This window comes from Jaculus jaculus, chromosome 16 (genome assembly GCF_020740685.1).
Source record: "Jaculus jaculus isolate mJacJac1 chromosome 16, mJacJac1.mat.Y.cur, whole genome shotgun sequence".
NCBI lineage: Eukaryota > Metazoa > Chordata > Mammalia > Rodentia > Dipodidae > Jaculus > Jaculus jaculus.
This window is the reverse complement of record NC_059117.1, coordinates 13,889,690-13,909,186: the sequence shown is the minus strand read 5'-3', so window position 1 is coordinate 13,909,186 and position 19,497 is coordinate 13,889,690. Positions and strand designations below refer to the sequence as shown.

At 56.0% G+C, this 19,497-nt stretch overlaps 2 protein-coding genes across 4 annotated transcripts in view; one reads left to right on the top strand and one right to left on the bottom strand.

Annotated features, from left to right (window-relative positions):
- Nucleotides 1-7,477, top strand: part of Ccm2 (CCM2 scaffold protein) — a 66,243-nt gene extending 58,766 nt beyond the window's left edge. For all 3 annotated transcript variants that reach the window (XM_004652921.3, XM_004652922.2, XM_045136181.1), the window contains 5 exons: nucleotides 129-264; nucleotides 3,524-3,581; nucleotides 4,195-4,333; nucleotides 4,890-5,028; nucleotides 6,806-7,477. In XM_004652921.3, the coding sequence (XP_004652978.1) occupies nucleotides 129-264; nucleotides 3,524-3,581; nucleotides 4,195-4,333; nucleotides 4,890-5,028; nucleotides 6,806-7,086 (753 nt within the window). In that variant the 3' untranslated portion in view covers nucleotides 7,087-7,477. The remainder of the gene's footprint in view (nucleotides 1-128; nucleotides 265-3,523; nucleotides 3,582-4,194; nucleotides 4,334-4,889; nucleotides 5,029-6,805) is intronic.
- Nucleotides 7,478-8,818: 1,341 nt separating this feature from the next.
- Nucleotides 8,819-17,717, bottom strand: Nacad (NAC alpha domain containing). The gene is made up of 8 exons (XM_045135737.1): nucleotides 17,483-17,717; nucleotides 10,214-14,914; nucleotides 9,993-10,105; nucleotides 9,842-9,913; nucleotides 9,473-9,619; nucleotides 9,241-9,381; nucleotides 9,011-9,133; nucleotides 8,819-8,905 (listed from the first exon to the last, which is right to left on the bottom strand). Exons 1-8 carry the CDS (start codon nucleotides 17,703-17,705, stop codon nucleotides 8,891-8,893), a joined length of 5,535 nt encoding a protein of 1,844 aa, XP_044991672.1. The 5' UTR covers nucleotides 17,706-17,717; the 3' UTR covers nucleotides 8,819-8,890.
- Between the last annotated feature and the right edge of the window lie 1,780 nt (nucleotides 17,718-19,497).

Sequence of the window (19,497 nt, the reverse complement as noted above, 5' to 3'; positions counted from 1 at the left end):
AAGGCACAGGAACCCTTAAATCTGGTGTCTACTCGCCTTTTGTATTTGTGGGACCCTAGCGACCTCCCAGGAGGGTGCAGTCTGTGGCCTTATCCTCTGACCGCAGCTGCCATCTCCGCCTCCTGCAGGTCGCCGCAGAAGAGCTCTGCTCCTTGCTCAGCCAGGTCTTCCAGATTGTTTACACAGAGTCCACTATCGACTTTCTGGACCGAGCGATATTTGATGGGGCCTCCACGCCCACCCACCACCTGTCCCTGCACAGCGGTATGTTAAGTGACAGTGAACCATGAAAGTTTGTGGGCCACGAATGACGCTTCAGTTGCTATGGAACCGGCGAGTCTGAGCCCATGTCAGGGAGCCTCCCGTTCAGTATACTCAGCCTGGGCTGCTGTCGGTGTGTGGCTCCTTTGAGGACCATGGCCACGCTGGGTGGGAGTGCTGGGGCTGCCCCCAGGCTGAAGACAGAGGGTGGAGGAGAGGGATGGCTCCACAGCAGGACAGGCACCTGGCACCGTCCACCATGGATGGCCACAGAGCTGATTAGGACTTTCGGTCCATAGCATCCCTGTTTACTCCCAAAACTTGAAAGACAGAGACAGGAAGATTGCTGCGAGTTCCAGGCTGGCCTGGGCTACGTAACTGGGCCCTGCCTAACAAAATAAAACTTCCTTTGTGAACAAGCTCAGTAGAGCTAACTGTCCTAAACACCAAAGCATCTAGTTTCAGCTGTATCGTTTATTGAGAATTAGTGATGTGTATGCTGCAGGGGCGTGAAAAGAAAGGTGCTGGGAGCAGGGCCGCTTGATGCTTGTAGTTTCTTCCTTTTATGGAGATAAGTTCCTTTAACTGCCCACCCTTCCCCCGTAACTCCCAGAGAGCCCTTTGTAAGCTGGGAGGGGTCCTTTGAGCGGGTGTGCATGCTCTCCAGGTGAGTACGCCTGCTGTGGAGTCTTCCACACCACAGTAGGGCAGCAACACACTAACCCAGTTTACAAATGGGGAGGTCAGTGGTTTTCCAGAGCAGTGCACTGCAGCAGGAGCAGTCCTGTGTCCATGGGATTGCCTTGGTCCTTGTGCATTGAAATTGCCACTAGAGGCCTTTAAAAATAACTATTTTTCTGATGAGTGTACAGACAGATGTGTTTTCACACAGGAGGCACCTGTGTGGCGCTGCTGTCCAGCTGAGTGGGCTGCGCCCTGCCAGCCTGCGCACACGCACAGCAGCCATTCACACCGCAAGCACGTCCGCTGCTCATTGTCTGATCTTGCTCGCTGGGCTCGCTCTTCTGCCCTGGCGAATGGCTTTACATCTTCAGCATCTCAGGCACATCTTTACGAGTTCTGTGCACTAGAGTCCAGGAGAAGCTTTGTGGCGCTAAAGTCCAGGTGTCCTGACAGCTCTGCAAGCTCTACTTCCTTGACTTTTCCAGCTCTAGAGGTGCTGTGTGCCTTGGCCCAGGCTTTCGTCCCAGCTTCCCTGCAGCACGGCTCCTTTTCCCCCTGGTTGCCCTTCCTGCTATGATTCTCCATCCCCTGCCACAAGAAAACATCATGTTAGAGTTTTCATCATGTGACAAATACCCAAGAGAAACAAGTTGAAAAGGAGGAAGGACTTATTTTGGCTCACTGTTTTATAGTTTCCGGCTAACTGGCTTTTGCTTCTGGGCCACAGTGAGCCATAACATCATGGCAAGGAGGGTGGGAGGAACAAGCTGCTCACATCCTGGTGGCCAGGAAGTAGAACAGAGGAGGGTTTCTGTAGCCCCAGAACACATGCCCAGTGACCTACTTCTATAGCTAGGTCCCACCCCCTCACGTTTCCAGAACTCCCAGTCTGATTATAGTGCCACCATCTGGTGACCAAGCTTTCAGTCCCCAATCCTTGTGGAGAGATACTTAATATCTAAACCAAAACAGGGCACTTGTATTCCCCCACCATAACCCAGGAACATCTCCCCCCCACTTTTTTTCTGTTTTGGTTTTTCAAGGTGGGGTCTCACTCTAGCCCAGGCTGACCTGGAATTCACTCTGTAGTCTCAGGGTGGGTTTGAACTCAGGGTAATCCTCCTACCTTAGCCTCCCCGATTCTGGGATTAAGGCAGCTGCCACCATGCCCAACTACATCTCCTTATTTTTTTTTTCTACATCTCCCTATTTTAAGATGAGTTTAAAGTCAGATGATTAGCAACCTTAATTCTTCTTTGCCACATAATATATTCACAGTTCTGGGGATCAGGATTTGGGTACATTTGAGGCCATGACCTGCCACCATCCATTCCTAGCTCCCCTGTCACAAATTTCCCATTTGGAGCTGGAAAGTTGGTTCAGTGGTTGAAAGTGCTCGTTTGCAAAACCTACTGGCAAGAATTAATTTTTTAAATATTTTATTATTTATTTATTTGTTTATTTGACAGAGAAAGAGGGAGAGAGAATGGACACACCAGGGCCTCCAGCCACTGCAAATGAACTCCAGATGCATGTGCCCCCTTGTGCATCTGGTTTATCGTGGGTCCTGGGGAATTGAACCTGGGTCCTTTGGATTTTCACTAACCACTAAGCCATCCTTCCAGCCCTGGGATTTGTTTCTTACGCCACCCACATAAGCTGGATGCAAAAAGTGGAATAACTGTGTGGTATTCATTTGCAGTAGCAAGTGGACCTGGTGCATCCACACACGCATGCATACAAAACAAGTAAAACATTTTTTTTTTAATTTTTTTTTGTCTATTTTTTATTTATTTATTTGAGAGCGACAGACACAGAGAGAAAGACAGATAGAGGGAGAGAGAGAGAATGGGCGCGCCAGGGCTTCCAGCCTCTGCAAACGAACTCCAGACGCGTGTGCCCCCTTGTGCATCTGGCTAACATGGGACCTGGGGAACCGAGCCTCGAACCGGGGTCCTTAGGCTTCACAGGCAAGCGCTTAACCGCTAAGCCATCTCTCCAGCCCAAGTAAAACATTTTTAAAATACCCTTTCTTCCTGTCCCCTTTTTCTTGCTCCCATCTGAAATCTTGCCCTTTTTCAAGACACCTTGTCTCAGAAAGCTCTCACTCACTGCTTGTCCTATGCCAGCTCCTTTGTGAGCCTGAAGGATTCCAGGTTCTAAGGCCTCAGCTGTGTCCAGGCTGAGGTCTGACTACCTGGCCCTGCGGCTTCTTCTTTCTGAGTGTCTCAGGATGTGTAGCATCGGCTCTGATTCAGTTTAGCATGATGTTGATGCTGCCAAAGCCACCTGAGAGTCCTCTGTGGACTCCATCCCAGCCTACTGCAGGACATGTGTTTGGTGGAATGCCTAAGAGGAGGGGTTGGGGTTCAAGTGTAGGAGTCCGTCCCTGGGTACCCGTCACTTCCCAGGGCAGGAGTGGCTCATGAAGAATCAGCCCAAAGGCTAAGTCTAGGCTGTGTCCTTTCCTGTATGCATAGGAGGGTCATAACTACTGAGTGCTCATCTTGGGGCCAGTGGGGTGGCTGGGCCTGAAACACCACCCTGTACCTGACAGTCCTCTACATTTCTTCTGCAGATGACTCTTCCACAAAAGCAGACATGAAGGACACCTATGACGCTGAGGCCAGCACTTTGTGAGTGCATGTGTCCTGAGCCCTGGGGTTAGACAGTCACAAGATGCACTGCCTTGGCTAGCAGCCCCACTGAGTCCAGCGCCTCTGACATTGATGTCTGGACCCTTGTTAGCCCTTTCTCCTGCCTGCCTTCCATGGCTCCAGAACGTGAACTTGCAAAAAGTACACTGAATGGTGGCATCCTGCACCTCCCCGCTTCTCCCTGCCACTGCCTACACCTCTGTCACAGCTCATTCCGTGGGCTCCCCTGCCCTCCTGTCCCCATCTCTGCGTACTGTTTGAGCAGGCTAAACCTCCCTCTGAGCCTCGTATTCCTCTGCAACACTGCCCTCACCCATGAACTCCGTCCCGTTGCCCAGAGTCCATCTGAGAGCCACTCCTTTGGGGAGCCCCTGGACCAGGCTGAGCTGACCCCTTGTGGGAGCTAGTCTTTCTCCACCACCCCTGTAGCCACACCCAGCTGGCTTTCTCCTCATCACTGACATTCACTGAGTTGGGTCTGCTCCTGGGTGGGCACACCAGCCCCAGCTCTGACCAGGCCCATGGGCCAGTGTTGACACAAGTGTGAGAGGGGCAAGAGGCTGCCTGCCCAATGCATCATGTCCCTTTTCAGCTGCTTCCCTGACCCTGGGGACACCGGAGGTCTGCTGTCCTTGCCCTTCTGCATGCAGGCGTCACCCCACAGCAAGACGGTCAGTGAGAGCGAGCTGAGCACTAGCGCCACGGAGCTGCTGCAGGACTACATGCTTACGGTAGGCAGCCTTGGGGGGCCAGCCACACCACGGCAGCGGCTTCCTGCCCAGCTCAGGGCTAAGACTGGCTTGGGGCGGGCCGTGCCTTGCCCTGGTTTGTGCCAGCCTTGCTCTGTGGGAGCATGAGTCAGTCTGTGAGCCCGAGTTGGTACTAGGCCATCGGGCCAGGACTACTCCGCTACTGTGTCCTGCCTGGGCGAGAACATTGTCTCTAGCAGCAACCTTGGCCGAATGTGTCCCCACATCTCAGATTTGTCCTTGAAAACCAGCCATCCTGGGTTCTGTGCCAAAGGGTCAGTTTGTACCCCTGTGGCTCAGTGCAGAGCCAGCTCCTCTGCACCCCGAAGAGTTGAGGAGCCTCTGTCTCAGGAGGACAGAGCTGGTCGAGCCTCCGGTTCTCTGAGCAGCTCCCATGCTAGGCCTGATGACGGGGATGAATGGGGGTTGTCCTGACACCCAGTGTTCAGCCCTGCTCGCTGGGGATGTGGCAGGGCAGGACCCAGCCACCGTGCTCTCACCTGTGCCTGTCCCTTGCCATTCTGCTCCGCCTCCACAGCTGCGCACCAAGCTGTCATCCCAGGAAATCCAGCAGTTCGCAGCACTGCTGCACGAATACCGCAACGGGGCCTCCATCCACGAGTTCTGCGTCAGCCTCCGGCAGCTCTACGGAGATAGCCGCAAGTTCCTGCTGCTCGGTGAGTAGAGCCCCCGAGGGCGGCAGCAGTCTTCAGAAATTGGCCGAGGTACCGGGTACAGGACAGCGAGGTAGAAGTGTTCTTCCTAGGCCACTGCTCTCTGAACCCTGAGCTGAGCTGGATGGACTCTTCCAGAGAGCTGGAGGTCCCCTAGGCTGAGACTGTGAAGAGCCCATAAACTCAGGAGATGTGTGCTGTTGGATGGACATGGGTTTCTCTAAGGAAGTGCCTCATCAGTGAGCTTTGGTGAGTTGTGAGGTGGTAGGCATATTTATAATCCTAGCACTCAGCAGGCTGAAGCAGGAGGATCCAAGTTCAAGGTCAGCCTGGGTTGTAGAGCAAGACTGTCTCAAAGAACAATAAAAAGGTAGATTGGAGAGGAGTTGGGCTGTAGGTACCTTTAGGTACTTCCTACAGCTCCTAGGTCTCTTCCCGCATCACCTCCTGGTTCTCCCCTAGGTAGCCAGCTTCCTTTCAGTTTTTAAAAATTCAGGCTGGAGAGATGGCTTAGCAGTTAAGGTGCTTGCCTGCAAAGCCATAGGATCCAGGTTCAATTCCCCAGGACCCATGTAAACCAGCTGCACAAGGTGGCACATGTGTCTGGAGTTCATTTGCAGTGGCTGATGGCCCTGGTGTGCCCATTCTCTAAGTAAATAAAAAAATAATTTATTTGCATGTGTGTGTGTGTGTGTGTGTGTGTGTGTGTGTGCGCGCGCGCGCACGCGTGTATGCAGGAGCACTTGTGCATATGCATGTGTCAGGGCTTCTTGCTGCTGTCAGTGAATGCCCATATGGTTTTACAAGGATAGCTGGGGAATTGAACCTAGGCTGGCAGGTTTTGCAAGCAAGTACCTTTAACCGATGAGCTATCTTCCCAATCCCCATTTTATTTTTTTGGTCTGTTTTGGTTTTCTAAGACAGGCTCTTAAGTAGCACAGAATAACCTTGAATTCCTGGTCCTCTTGCCTTCACCTCCTAAGTACTGCATATGTAGTTGTGGACTACAATGCCCAGCTTGGGTCACTTCTCGTTACCTTGCAGGGTCTTCACAGCACAACATGCCATGTTAGGGGTTCTGTTGGGATTTCATGAAAGGTGGAGCCAGGTAGTACCTATAAAACAGGCTTTGTAGCAGCCCCCCCCCCCATTGTTTTCTTAGAACCTTCAGTCCCTCTGGATGGATTCTAGCCTGGCTACCCTCATTAGGGGTTCAGAGGTTCTGAGAAACAATGGATTTCCTTAGGAGGGGAGGGCAGCCTGCTGATTGGTTGGAAAGGTTACTCTGAATTGAACCTCTGGCTTTGGCATGGGGCTCTGAAGACATCACTTCATAGATGATGACTTTGTAGTCTTGGCCTTCTAATCTGTAAAATATGGAATCTGAGAACTGACAAGAGGCTAGAGGAGGTCATGGGCCCCTGACCAATGGCACACCTCAAAACCAAGGAGAGGGCTGGAGGGATGGCTTACGGTTTAAGGCATTTGCCTGCAAAGCCAGAGGACCCAGGTTCAATTCCCCAGGACCCACGTTAGCCAGATGCAGAAGGGGGTGCATGCGTCTGGAGTTCGTCTGCAGTGGCTGGAGGCCCTGGCGCACCCATTCTCTCTCTCTGTCGTATAAATAAATAAATAAAATATTTTTAAAAATGAGAGATTGTCAGCAAACTGTCCAGAGGTAGAGTCCCTGTTGAGATATGGTGTCAGGATCCTCAGGCTGTTCCCTGGAGACAGCTATGGGAGTCCCCTGGGGTGCCACATTTAGTTCCTATATTGGCAGGTCTGAGGCCCTTCATCCCTGAGAAGGACAGCCAACACTTTGAGAACTTCTTGGAGACCATTGGTGTGAAAGACGGCCGTGGCATCATCACCGACAGCTTTGGCAGACACCGACGGGCCCAGAGCACCACGTCCACCTCCACAACCAATGGGAACAGGACCACAGGAAGCCCTGATGATCGGTCAGCACCCTCAGAGGGGGACGAGTGGGACCGTATGATCTCAGACATCAGTAGTGATATTGAGGCACTGGGCTGCAGCATGGACCAGGACTCTGCGTGAGGGTCATACACGTGCCCACGTGTCCCGTACACCTTCCCCAGACCTCTCTGGGAGGAGAGGCCCAGACCTGTGTATCAGCCCTTCTCTCTGGCTAGGGGCTGGGGAGGGCCTACAGGCACAGGTGGCCTCGGCGGCCAGGTCATCTACTGTGAAGGGGCAGGGAGCTGCCATAGACCACTTGCCCTGATTCTGGACAGAAAGCCCTGTGCCTCATCCTTAGGGCTCAGCTTTGCCCTGTGGCATGGCCCCATTTGGGGAGAGCCGGGCCACCCGGCAGAGAGGGCCAATTGTGTCAGCCTGGCTCTGGGCAGCTGGGAATTTTGCACATGATGTTCCTCTTGTAACTCTCAGAGACCTTAAAAAGAAGTTTACTACAATGTGAATAATTTAATTTCCAGTTGCCAGGCCTTTTTCTGTTTCAGTTGGGTGAAGGCTGTGTTGTCCAAAGGATGCGCTCTGGCCCACATCCGCAGGGCCACATCTGCCCACAGTACTCAGGGCAGAGCATTGGTCTTGGAGGCTGAGGCAGTGGGTGTTTAGGCTTTGGCTTTGTGGACATGGCGCAGGAGCAGATGTTCCGGGGTCTCTCACAAATGTCAGGGACACTTAATCTTTACACCCAAGGACACTGGCTTGTTCTGGTCCCTTACCTGGGCCTCCCTGCCCACTAGCAGTGCAGTCCACAAGGCCTTTCACCGTGGAACTGGGGCTCCTGGGAGGCTCACGTGGGCCCCACAACCCTCCCCGTGTCCTTGTCCTGTCTCCTTCCCCAGAGTGCTCTTCTCCCAAGACTTTTGGGTTCATTCTGGTCTTTGCCCTGCAAATCCCTTCAAACCTTGCTTAGGACACACGGGATCAGGCTATCCTGACCTTTCCCTGAACCAGAGCGTCCACTTTGCCAAGAGCCGTCAGGGTACACATAGAAAGCTCCTGGAGGTTTGTGCCCTGCTGGGCAGAGGGGCTGTATATCAAGGCTGGGACCTTCTCAGAGGCAGAAGGTAGGGGACTCAATCTGGGGCAGAGGCCCAGGGGCTCCATGGACACCACTGGCACTCAGGTGCCTTCAAGGCAGTACTTGATGGAATTTTCCCAGTCCTGGGCTATCCTCTGACTGGCCATGGGAGTCTAGGCCAAGCCAAGGAAGTTGAAACACTGTTGGAGTAGTCTCTTGATTTACATGTAAACGAGCCTGTCCTGGAAATGGCAAGAGAGACTGAAGACAAGCAGTAGACCACACTGTGCCCCAGCAGGGTCTCGGCACACGTACTCTACCCCACCACCAACATAGCCTTTTAGAGCCCTGTGTGTACAGGCAAAGGCACTGGGCCACTGCTGCCAGGGCGGCCACTACTGCAAGAGGAGAGGATGGGGAGTGTGGCCATCCTGCCATAGCTTGGCCTGGGAGACACCAGTGGTGCTGAGGGGATTTTACAGGATGGTCGGACACACAGGGTGACGAGGAGCTGCAGGAGTACTGCGGTGACACCAGAGAGCGAGGGGCGGCAGGAGGCGGTGAGAGGACACTTGAAGACAACGAGGTGATGTCCAGGATTTGAAGGGACACCAGAGGGCCTCCAGGGGACACTAGAGGATGATGGTATTAAGGGGTGACAGGCAATGAAGTGATACCAGGAGGTTCTGGGGGACACTAGAGAACAATGAATGGACATCTGAGAGGACAGCCAGGGTTGATGACACTACACCAGAGAACTGAAGGGACACCAGAAGGTGGTAATGGGACAGTGGTTTATTGGGCAGCAGAGCTGAGGAAAGGGGCAGAGTGGAGCCAGCTCGTGGTCAGCAGCTACATGGTCAATTCCTGCAGAAAAACATGGAGAAGGTCATGTCGTGAGAGGGTCTCTCCCTGGCATAGCCAACAGCAGGACCTTTCTGGGAAGTGGGGAAGGGGCCAGCAATCACTCACCATGATGGCATTGACGATGTCACTGTGATTATCCCTTAGGGCTCTCACAGCCTTGGCCCTGGACACGTTAGCCTGTGCCATCACCAACTCAATGTCGCGCAGTTCCAGCCCAGCCTCCTCCACCTGGTGGGGAGAAGAAGGAGGAAGCCTGAACTGCCTAAGACCCCCATGCAAGGCCCTCCCAAGCGTAGAACCTCCCTGAGGCAGGGTCTAGCGTCTCTGGGCCTTACCTCTTCCTCATCCTCCTGCTCCTCACACTCTGGCTTCACATGGGGCCCAGGTGCCAATTCAGGGGCCAGGGCTGAGGACTCAGAGGGCACCTTGAACTTCTCTGCCGCAGCTTTGTGCACTTGCTGGGACAGGTCCTCAATCTGCAGCACGGGGTAGCTGTGTTAGCAGAGCCCATCCACCTGCCCTGGCCCTGTCCCCCAAGCCATGGTCATGGTCATAGCCAGGACAGACCTTGGCCTCACCAAAGACCACATATGTGTCTGAGGCAGGGCTCTTGAAGACATCTGGCTTGGCGATGACAAACAGGATGTTCTTGGACTTCTGGATAGTGATCCTGGTGACTCCCTGAATCTGTCGCAAGCCCAGCTTCGACATAGCCTAGGGCAGAGAGCAGGGGACTCAGACCACTGTCCTTGTGTCGGGGACTGAACTCCATCTTAACACAAGTGTAAGGGCCTCTCGTGACATTCCAGCCTCCACTGTTCAGAGGAAGGGGAGCAGTGACTAGATTTGACCCAAAGGTTCTATGGATGGGACGTCACTGGCCTCAGGGTATGAGGGAAGTTGGTAAGGACACCTCCCAGGGAGTTCCCAGCTGACCTTTCGAGCCTTCTTCTCACTGCGACTCTGCTTGGCTTTGGCAGTGGTCTCCTCAATGCTGCCTGCTGGGGCCTGTGGAAAGGTGAGAGCTGAGCATCTATGTGTGTGGGGGGTGTCCATTCAGAGGCCCACCCTCTCCTGAGGCTGGCACCTGGCCTGGACACTGTGCCGTCTGAGGTGCAGAAACGTCCCGCTCATCCAGCTCGGTGGATGAGTCTCCGTGGCTATCCGAGTGCTGGCCAGAACCAGGAGCCCGCGGGGAGTCTGGGGAAGGGGAGAAATGAGAGAGGCTCACCACTGCAGAAGCTCCTCCAACCCAGGGCCTTTCTGGGCATTCGGACAGCCTAAGCCCTGCTTCCCGCACCTCCTTACCTTCTTCCAGGCTGTCCTCATCCTCTTGCTGTTCCAGGGCTAGGAGCCCTTGAGGGCCAGATGGGTTCAGGGTCCCAGAGGGAGGAGGCACTTGACAGGGGCTTGAGATCCCACAAGCTAGGTCTTTGGCATCTGTGGGGACCACCTTGGGGCTGAGGAGGGCAGAGTGAAGTGAGAGGCTGACCTGCTGCTGGGCCCCCAAAGACGGTGTGGATCCTGAGGTGGTGGTGGCAGCAGCCTGCTGGGCTCCTACTCCAGGTAGCAGGAGGCCACGAGAGGCTGGGGACTCCTCACCCTCCACAGAAGCTTTCCGGGGCTCTGGGCACAAGCAAGGGACAGGGCGCCCTGGGGATGGTGAGGCTGCCCTGGTGAGGACACAGGGGACAGAAGGGTTAGAGTCCAGGAGTCTGTTCCGGGCTGTGTTAGACAGGCCCCTGGCAGGGGTTCTTGGGAGCTGAGGTGAAGGGCTGAGGAGACAGGGGGTCACCCGGGGCTGTTCTTCACTGCTCAGGCCCAGTGTGGGCTCCTGCTGCCGGGAAGGTGGTGTAGACCGAACAGGCTCTTCAGGGCAGGCCCTGTCCTGCCTGTGTGTGGCTCTTGCTGGGGACCCTGGACAGGAACTTAGCCTGACCTCTGTGGTCACAGCCATAGGAAGCCTGGGTCCTGGGGTGTCCTTGCTGTTCAGGCCTTTTCCCTCTCCAGCTGAGCTCAGGAGTTGTACCTGGCTTACCTGAGGGCAGGCAATAGCACGTGCCTTTGGGGCCTGCCCTGCACCTTGGGCTGCTGACTTGGGTCCACGTCCCTGCCCTGGTGGCTTGGGGCCTCCACCCCTGTGATTCTTGGCCCTCAGATTCTCCTTCTGAGCCTCAGGATGTGCTTTATGCTCAGGTGCAACAAGGCCCTGAGCTACCTTCCCCCTTGCGCCAGACGCAGGCTCAGGTGCCCTTGTTCCCAAGGTGGGACCTGCCTCTTTTCCTGGAGCCCAAAGTTTCCTAGACTGTACAACTGGCTCTGGGCCATCCTGTTGGACCTGGCTGGAGGCTGGTGGCTCAGAGTCCCCAGCGTGGGCTTCCTCTTGCTCCTCAGGCACTGGCCTGTGTCCTGTGGCTGTACCTGATTCTGGCTGGGCCACAGATTCTGGGCCTGAGGTGGGATCTATGCCTTGAAGGGGTGGGGGTGTGGCCATGGGGGAGTCCTGGGGTACTATGTCACTACCCTCAACCTGTTGGGGTGCCAGTGTGACCACAGACACCAGCTTTGAGCCTGAGGTGAGATCTGTGCCTTGCATGGGTGGAGGTGTGGCCATGGGGGAGTCCTGGGGCACAGTGACACTCCCCTCAGCCTGTTGGGGCCCCAGTGTGGCTCCAGCCACAGGCTTCAGGGCTGACAAAGGGCCCTGGCCTTCTTCCTTCAAGTTCTCAGGGAGGACTCCACACAAGGTGGAGCTTGTTTCTTCCTGCAGAGCTGGAGATGACTCTGCAGTGACAGGTTCGGCACCTAAGGCAGAGCTCATCCCCCAGGAGGGGTGAGGTGATGATCCAGAGGCAGGTGCTTGCTCAGCAGTGGAGTCAACTTGTTTGCCCCCCACCCAAGGGATCACTGTGGTAGTATCCTCCACCTGAAGACCTGGGACTGTCTGCAGATTGGGAAGGGGCGCAGGAGCCTCTGTCTCCCCGTCTAAAGCAAGACCATCTGTAATTTCTGCAGTTGGTTCCTGGCCCTGGGTTTCTTGTTCTGAGGCCTGAAGACCCGGGACTGTCTGCAGATTGGGAAGGGGCGCAGTAGCCTCAGTCTCCCCGTCTAAAGCAAGACCATCTGTAATTTCTGCAGTTGGTTCCTGGCCCTGGGTTTCTTGTTCTGAGGTGTGATGACCCGGGACTGTCTGCAGATTGGGAAGGGGCGCAGGAGCCTCAGTCTCCCCATCTAAAGCAAGACCATCTGTTATTTCTGCAGTTGGTTCCTGGCTCTGGGTTTCTTGCTCTGAGGCCTGAAGACCCGGCACTATCTGCAGATTGGGAAGGGGCACAGTAGCCTTGGTCTCCCCGTCTAAAGCAAGGCCATCTGTTATTTCTGCAGTTGGTTCCTGGTCCTGGGTTTCTCGCTCTGAGGCCTGAAGACCCGGGACTGTCTGCAGATTGGGAAGGGGCGCAGTAGCCTCAGTCTCCCCGTCTAAAGCAAGACCATCTGTAATTTCTGCAGTTGGTTCCTGGCCCTGGGTTTCTTGTTCTGAGGTGTGACGACCCGGGACTGTCTGCAGATTGGGAAGGGGCACAGGAGCCTCAGTCTCCCCGTCTAAAGCAAGGCCATCTGTTATTTCTGCGGTTGGTTCCTGGCCCTGGGTTTCTTGCTCTGAGGTCTGAAGACCTGGGACTGTCTGCAGATTGGGAAGGGGCACAGAAGCCTCAGTCTCCCCATCTAAAGCAAGACCATCTGTAATTTCTGCGGTTGGTTCCTGGTCCTGGGTTTCTTGTTCTGAGGTGTGACGACCCGGGACTGTCTGCAGATTGGGAAGGGGCACAGGAGCCTCAGTCTCCCCGTCTAAAGCAAGGCCATCTGTTATTTCTGCAGTTGGTTCCTGGCCCTGGGTTTCGTGCTCTGAGGTCTGAAGACCTGGGACTGTCTGCAGATTGGGAAGGGGCACAGTAGCCTCAGTCTCCCCGTCTAAAGCAAGACCATCTGTAATTTCTGCGGTTGGTTCCTGGTCCTGGGTTTCTTGTTCTGAGGTGTGACGACCCGGGACTGTCTGCAGATTGGGAAGGGGCGCAGGAGCCTTGGTCTCCCCGTCTAAAGCAAGACCATCTGTAATTTCTGCAGTTGGTTCCTGGCCCTGGGTTTCTTGTTCTGAGGTCTGAAGACCCGGGACTGTCTGCAGATTGGGAAGGGGCGCAGTAGCCTCGGTCTCCCCGTCTAAAGCAAGACTATCTGTTATTTCTGCAGTTGGTTTCTGGCCCTGGGTTTCTTGTTCTGAGGCCTGAAGACCCGGGACTGTCTGCAGATTGGGAAGGGGCGCAGGAGCCTCAGTCTCCCCATCTAAAGCAAGACCATCTGTAATTTCTGCAGTTGGTTCCTGGCCCTGGGTTTCTTGCTCTGAGGCCTGAAGACCCGGGACTATCTGCAGATTGGGAAGGGGCGCAGTAGCCTCAGTCTCCCCGTCTAAAGCAAGGCCATCTGTTATTTCTGCAGTTGGTTCCTGGCCCTGGGTTTCTTGTTCTGAGGTGTGACGACCCGGGACTGTCTGCAGATTGAGAAGGGGCGCAGGAGCCTTGGTCTCCCCATCTAAAGCAAGACCATCTGTAATTTCTGCAGTTGGTTCCTGGCCCTGGGTTTCTTGTTCTGAGGTGTGATGACCCGGGACTGTCTGCAGATTGGGAAGGGGCGCAGGAGCCTCAGTCTCCCCGTCTAAAGCAAGACCATCTGTTATTTCTGCAGTTGGTTCCTGGCTCTGGGGGAGATGGGTCTCTTGCTGGGAGGTCTGAAGCATGGGTACAGTCCCCCAGAATGCGTCCCCTGCCCTGTGCTCCTCTGTCTTCTGGGCTCTGTCATGCAGCAGTGCATGGGGCTCCCCACTGTACAGCCTGTCATCATCTGCCCCTGCATAGGAGGCTGAGTCCGAGTCCGAGGAGGCCGCTGAGGTGTCATCCCGGAATGCAAAGGCCTCGTCCATACCCTCGATTATGGACAGGTCAGACAGTGACTGCAGGAAGGAGGCAGATGTGCTGTCATCCTCATCGTCTCCGGCCAGGTCTCCACCTGGCACTGGAGCATCGGCCTCTGCTTCCTCCTCCTCTTCCTCCTCTTCCTCTTGGGGCAATGGTGTCACCTCTACCGCCTCCACCTGGAAGATGAGGCTACCCCGGAAAGGCAGGAGGGCAGCAGGGATCATTGCATCATTGGTCAGGATGTTCAGGTCAAAGAAGTGGCCCTCTTGGCTCCAGGAAGAGCTGCTGTCTGCTGAGAGGCTGGACTCAGAGGACAGGGGCTCTGAGGGTGCTTCAGGCTGTGACTCTTGCTCATCTCCCACAGACTCCGATGGGGAGAGGCCCCAGCCTGAGGGGAAGTCCAGCCCTTCTCCTGGAGCCATCAGACTGAGGGAGCAGGATGGTGATGAGGCCCAGCTGTCCCCATCGGCTGTAATGTATGAGCCTGAGGGTGAGGCAGGTGCCGAGTCCAGCAGCTCAGCCTCAGGGTCCCAGGCATCCCTATGGGGTCCATGAGCAGGGAACAGAGCACAGGTAGGAGTGGAGGGGGGTGTGAAGTAGGAATCAGGGTCTGAGGGAGGGGAAGGCACAGGACAGTCACCCTGAGAACACAGCTCGGGAGGTGGGTGCAGGACAGGATGCCCACCCTCCCAGTCCCTGAGCACTGGCCAGGCTCCCCTGGGTGAGGTGTGGGCCTGGCATGTCTCCTCGCCCATCACAATCCTGGGCTCCAAGGTGTCAGGAAGAGGGGCCTTGGCAGGCAAAGGCTGGAGGGACAGTCCCTCTGGGAGGAGTGCTGGGTTTGGGACCTCTGCCGGATCCACCCAGGCTGAGGGGACCCCACCAGGTCCCACATCCCAGCTGGCCCCCTCAGGTTGAGGCCGGGCGCCTGGCTTGCTGGGTAGTAACGTGGGAGCCAAGGGACTGGGTCCTGGGGTCAGGGCGTGGGGCTCCCGCTGGTCCCCTTTCAGGACGCTGACAGCAGCTGCATCACAGGAGAGACCTGTGGAGACAGAAGGACACGAGGTGCTCCTGGACACATCTGAGTCAGCCCAGGCAAGGAGCTTGGCATGGGACAGGGCAGGTTTCCATGGGAAAGAGCCCAGAAGACAGCTGGTTGGAGAAAGCAGAAGAGAAAAGATAATGGTGGATGTGTACTGGGGGTGCTTGAGGGAGAAGTTTTAAGAGTTTTCAACAAAGCAGACAGCTGGTGAGAGTGACTTTATAGCAAGGGGAGTTGGGAGTGCTGCTGTATTAGAAATCCAGGCCCTTAACTTAAGCAGATGCCTTTTTAGAGATGGGATTGCTGTTTCTTAATCAGCATGATTCGGCTGGGCTCTGCAAGAGCACATGCCCATCGTAATCTGTGCAGTGCCAGCCTTCTCCTGTGACAGAGGCAGGGGCCCTGCACACTGTAGCTCTCCCACATTCCAGGCCTTATGTCTTCTGTGAAGCAGGGGTCTTGTCTCTGTCCCTTCTCTCCTATCCTTTCTTTTATTATTTACTTTTTTCTTTTTTTGAGGTAGGGTCTTGCTCTAGCCCAGGCTGACCTGGAATTCACTATGTAGTTGAGGACAGCCTTGGATTCACGTGGATCCTCCTACCACTGCCTCCAGAGTGCTGGGATTAAAGGTGTGTGTCACCACACCCGGCTTTCCTATCCTTTCAACCTACACTTGAGGCCAGTCTATCTCCCAGGGCTCTCCGCTCAGCCCTACCCTCTTCCTGTGGCACAGGGAGGGGAAACCGGGGCCCTCTGGAGAATGGAGACAGATGTAGGCTGATAGCAGTATCTGGCCAGAAGGGCAGTGGTGGGCAATGATGATGACCAGGGTGCCCGTGGAAAGAGGATCGGTCAGGCTACATGCCTCTCCATAGTGGCAATGACTCCATGGTGAGTACCAGATCCTCCAGTGTGCCAGCAGCTCTGAGTCCCTGTGGGGCAGCCACAGGTGTTCAGGAAACCCCCATGGGCTGACGGACTTGCAGCTGACAAGCCACACCACACACATGCCATGTACTGTGGATCAGCAAGTGCTTAGGGGACTCAGGAAGGTGGAAGAAAGTGCTCCAAGTGGCACCACACCACACCATCCCCCATTGCTCTGGCCGCTGTCTCCTTGCCTCTTGCTGACCTGCCTTTGCCACCACTGAGGTCACTCTGCACCCTCCTTTGAATCCTGTGGTTTCCACCCAACCTCGCAAGTGCTTCTCCCTGTGCTCGAAGTGCTCCTGAGCCTCGTTTGTAAATGGCTGTGTAACATCCTCGCCTTGCCTGGACCCAGGCCAAAGACTCATCTATTTGAAGTATTTGCTGGAGGCCCTGATGCTTGGGTCAGCACACCGGTGTCCAGTAGTGACAGGGCAACATTGCCTGCACCTTGGCTCTCTCTCAGCTGCAAAGCAAACAGCCAGGAAGAGAGAAGCTGCAGACACCCTGCCACCTCCCCAGGTTGCCCTTTGGCCTCGACAGTGTGAACACACTGGGCATCTGGGCCCGTCAACCAATGGGCAGGCTGCTAGAGCACCTGAGGGGTTGTGACGGAAGGGGTCTTTTGGGTTCCTAGAGGTACACTTGACACTGGCAGTGGGTGTGGCTAGCAGGCATCAGTGGATGACCCAAAGTCAGGCTCTTGCCATCTCCAGCTCCTACTGTGGCCTAGGGGAGAACAGGGCCAAGGCTGAAAATGAAAGGAAAATTAAAAGCCAAAGGCTTTTTTTGGTGACATATCCAAGGTCACCAAACAAGCCAGAGGGAACAGCTCATAGCTTGAAATTTGGGGAGTCCCAGACTGGACTACCTGACTCCTACCAAGAGTAGAAGAGTAGCTGCTGAACCACCTTTCTGCCGGGTGCCTGGCCCAGCACTGGTTCCATCCCCATTCTTGCCTATCCGGTCCCCAGATGACTTCTCACCCACAGCAAGGTGCCCTTGGCCCTGCCCAAGCCATTCAGAGCCATCCTCCAGTGAGCCCATCCAGGCTTTGAATACTCCTCCAAGGCCTTTAAAGAGCACCCAGACAGCTTCCACCACCACTTGCTGAGCCAGCTTCCTTAAGGACTTGGGGTCTGCACAACAAGACATTGCTGGCTGGGCCACTTGCCCAGGGCCCCTATTCCTATACCCAGCTCTCGCGGCCTTCCGGCTGAGCCTCATTAAGTCCTGTTCTTCCCCGCCCTCCTGAGCCTATCTGCTCGCTGCTTTGGGCAGCCTGGATGGCATTGAGAACCTTCCAGTCATGTAGGGTCTGTCTGCAAGGAGTCCGTTGGACCCACTACGTTTGTTCCTAGAGACCTGGCAGATCTGCGAGGACAATAGCGCTCTGGGGCCTGCCCTGGAAGCCCCTCCGGTGCGCACAGACCCCAGGGCCCAGCCTGGAGCGAGGGACCAAGGGCGCAGCTTCTGGCCCGGGGACGTCTGTGCGTCCCTCCCGCCCTTCCTAAAGTTCTGAGGGTGGGGAGCGGGGGTTCGGGTGGAGGAAGAGGTAGCGCACAGAAATAACGGGAGGGAACTGCTGGGGGGGGAGCAGAGGGATGTTGGAGAGAGGGAGGGGAGCGGCCGCAGCCTCACCTGTGCGGGACCCAGGCCCGCCCGCTTCGGACAGCGGCAGCTCTGCGCGCGAGGCCTCTCCCGGCATAGCCTTGACGTGCGCCGGCCCGTGCCCGTCTTTCCGTCCCGCCGTCGGCCAGTCCGTCTGTGCCGCGGGCCAGAGTAGCCTGCGCGGCCACCGCCCCTCAGCTGGGGGGGGGGGGGCGTGAGTGACGTCAGCGCCGCCCCGCCCGCCGCCCAGCATCCCGAGCGAGCGTGCGCCGGGCACTGCGGAGCGCGCGTGTGCGTGTGCGTACGTGTTGGTGGGAGGGAGGAGGATGCTCATTTCCCACCTTCGCCCAACCCCGCAAGTCCTCCCTCTTACGGCGCAGCGCCCCGCCTTCCCCGCAGAATCCTGCCCCCCACCACGCCCTTCGCGAAGGAGGCGTTGAGGGGCGCCTTGGATCCTGGGCTCTTCCCAGGGTGACAGCATCACTTCTTGACCGGGATCTAGATGCTGATGTGTCGCCAGAACCAAGAGGGAGTGAGGAGGGCGGGCTTGGGGAGACAGCTAGGTATTCGGGGCGGGACAGGGGCGCTGGGGAGTGCTGGCTCAGCCTACCCCCCCCTGACCTGGCAGAGGACACGGGGAGCACGGGTGGGGGTGGACAGCTTCCCCCTCCCCACGCCACCGCCTCCTGGGATTGCTGTAGATCATTCCACAGCACTGGATTGGTTGGTCCTTGCAGTCTGTCTCCATGGCAACCGCCTCCTGTCTCTGTGGCAACCAGGGTAGGGTCTCAGAGCCCAGCAGGGAATGCGGCCCCAGACAAGCTCCAGTCTGGGCTGGATCTTTGGGTCCTTCCAGGTTGGGGAGCCGCACCTCTCCATCCATCTACTCAGCAGTTCTCTAGGCCAGGGAAGAAATGCAGCTTCATTCATTCCTGGCGGCCGCCTTCGGGCAGCCGGCAGCTCTGCGTGCGGGGCCTCCCCGAGCATGGCCTTGACGTGCGCGGTCCTGTCCTGTCCCCATCTTTTTGTCCTGCCATAGGCCAGTCTGTCAATGCGGCGGGCCAGAGTAGCCTGCACGGCCACCGTCTCTCAGCTGGGGGAGGGGGAGAGGGAGTGTTTGACGTCATTGCAGCCCGCCCGCCCAGCAACCCAAGTGACCTCCAGGGATGGTGCTAATCCCTTGCCCTTTCTGAAATGTGCTACTGCTTCCATACAGGCCCCTGCCCTGCACCCCAGGTCCAGAGTGCCACCCTTTCGCTCTGTGCCAGGCACCAGGAGATGGATGAATGACACATTGTCATCATCTGTGAGCTGGAGGGGAGGAAATCAGAGCAGCCATTGTGACAGGCAAGGGGAAGGCTACAATGTGCAGTGTTTGGGCCAACCAGCAAGATCAGTAATCCAGAGGCGAGTGTCGCCCATTCCTCTGGTCTTGCCTCAAAGTGAAGTATTGCACACCCCCCACGTACCCTAGTCCTCAGACCCATTATGCCCAAATGTGTTCCCAGCACTCTCCTACAAAATGCCCCAAGCCTCAGCTGTTGGCAACACACTTCACCTTTTGGCTGGTGTGAGGCTTTCTCCCTGTTCCTTTATGTTCTCCACTTAAGGACTCTTGTCTCATCTCCCAAGGACCCAAGCTCCTCCCTCTGTGAGCCTTCTATTTTCTTCTATTTTTTTTGTTTATTTCTATTTATTTATTTGAGAGCAATAGACAGAGAATGGGTGCACCAGAGCCACCAGCCACTGCAAACTAATTCCAGATGTATGTACCACCTTGTGCATCTGGCTTACGTGAGTTCTGGGGAACCGAGCCTCGAACTGGGATCCTTAGGCTTCACAAGCAAGTGCATAACCACTAAGCCATCTCTCCGGCCGGTAATATTTTTATTTATTTGAGCAAGAGAGAGGGAGAGAGAGAGAGAGAGAGAATGGGTACACCAGGGTCTCTGGCCACTGCAAACTACCTCCAGAGGCATGTGCATCTGTACATTCCCCAGAACCCACCTTGTGCATCTGGCTTAGGTGGGTACTGGGGAATCGAA

Bases quoted from the DNA above. Each gene is read 5' to 3' on its own strand.
- Nacad (XM_045135737.1), bottom strand. From the start codon at position 17,705: ATGCTGGGCGGCGGGCGGGGCGGCGCTGACGTCACTCACGCCCCCCCC. The intron at 10,106-10,213 runs GTAAGGAGGTGC...CCCCTTCCCCAG, and splicing joins TGAGGACAGCCTGGAAGAAG to ACTCCCCGCGGGCTCCTGGT. The intron at 9,620-9,841 runs GTCAGCTGGGAA...TCTCTGCCCTAG, and splicing joins GTGAGAAGAAGGCTCGAAAG to GCTATGTCGAAGCTGGGCTT.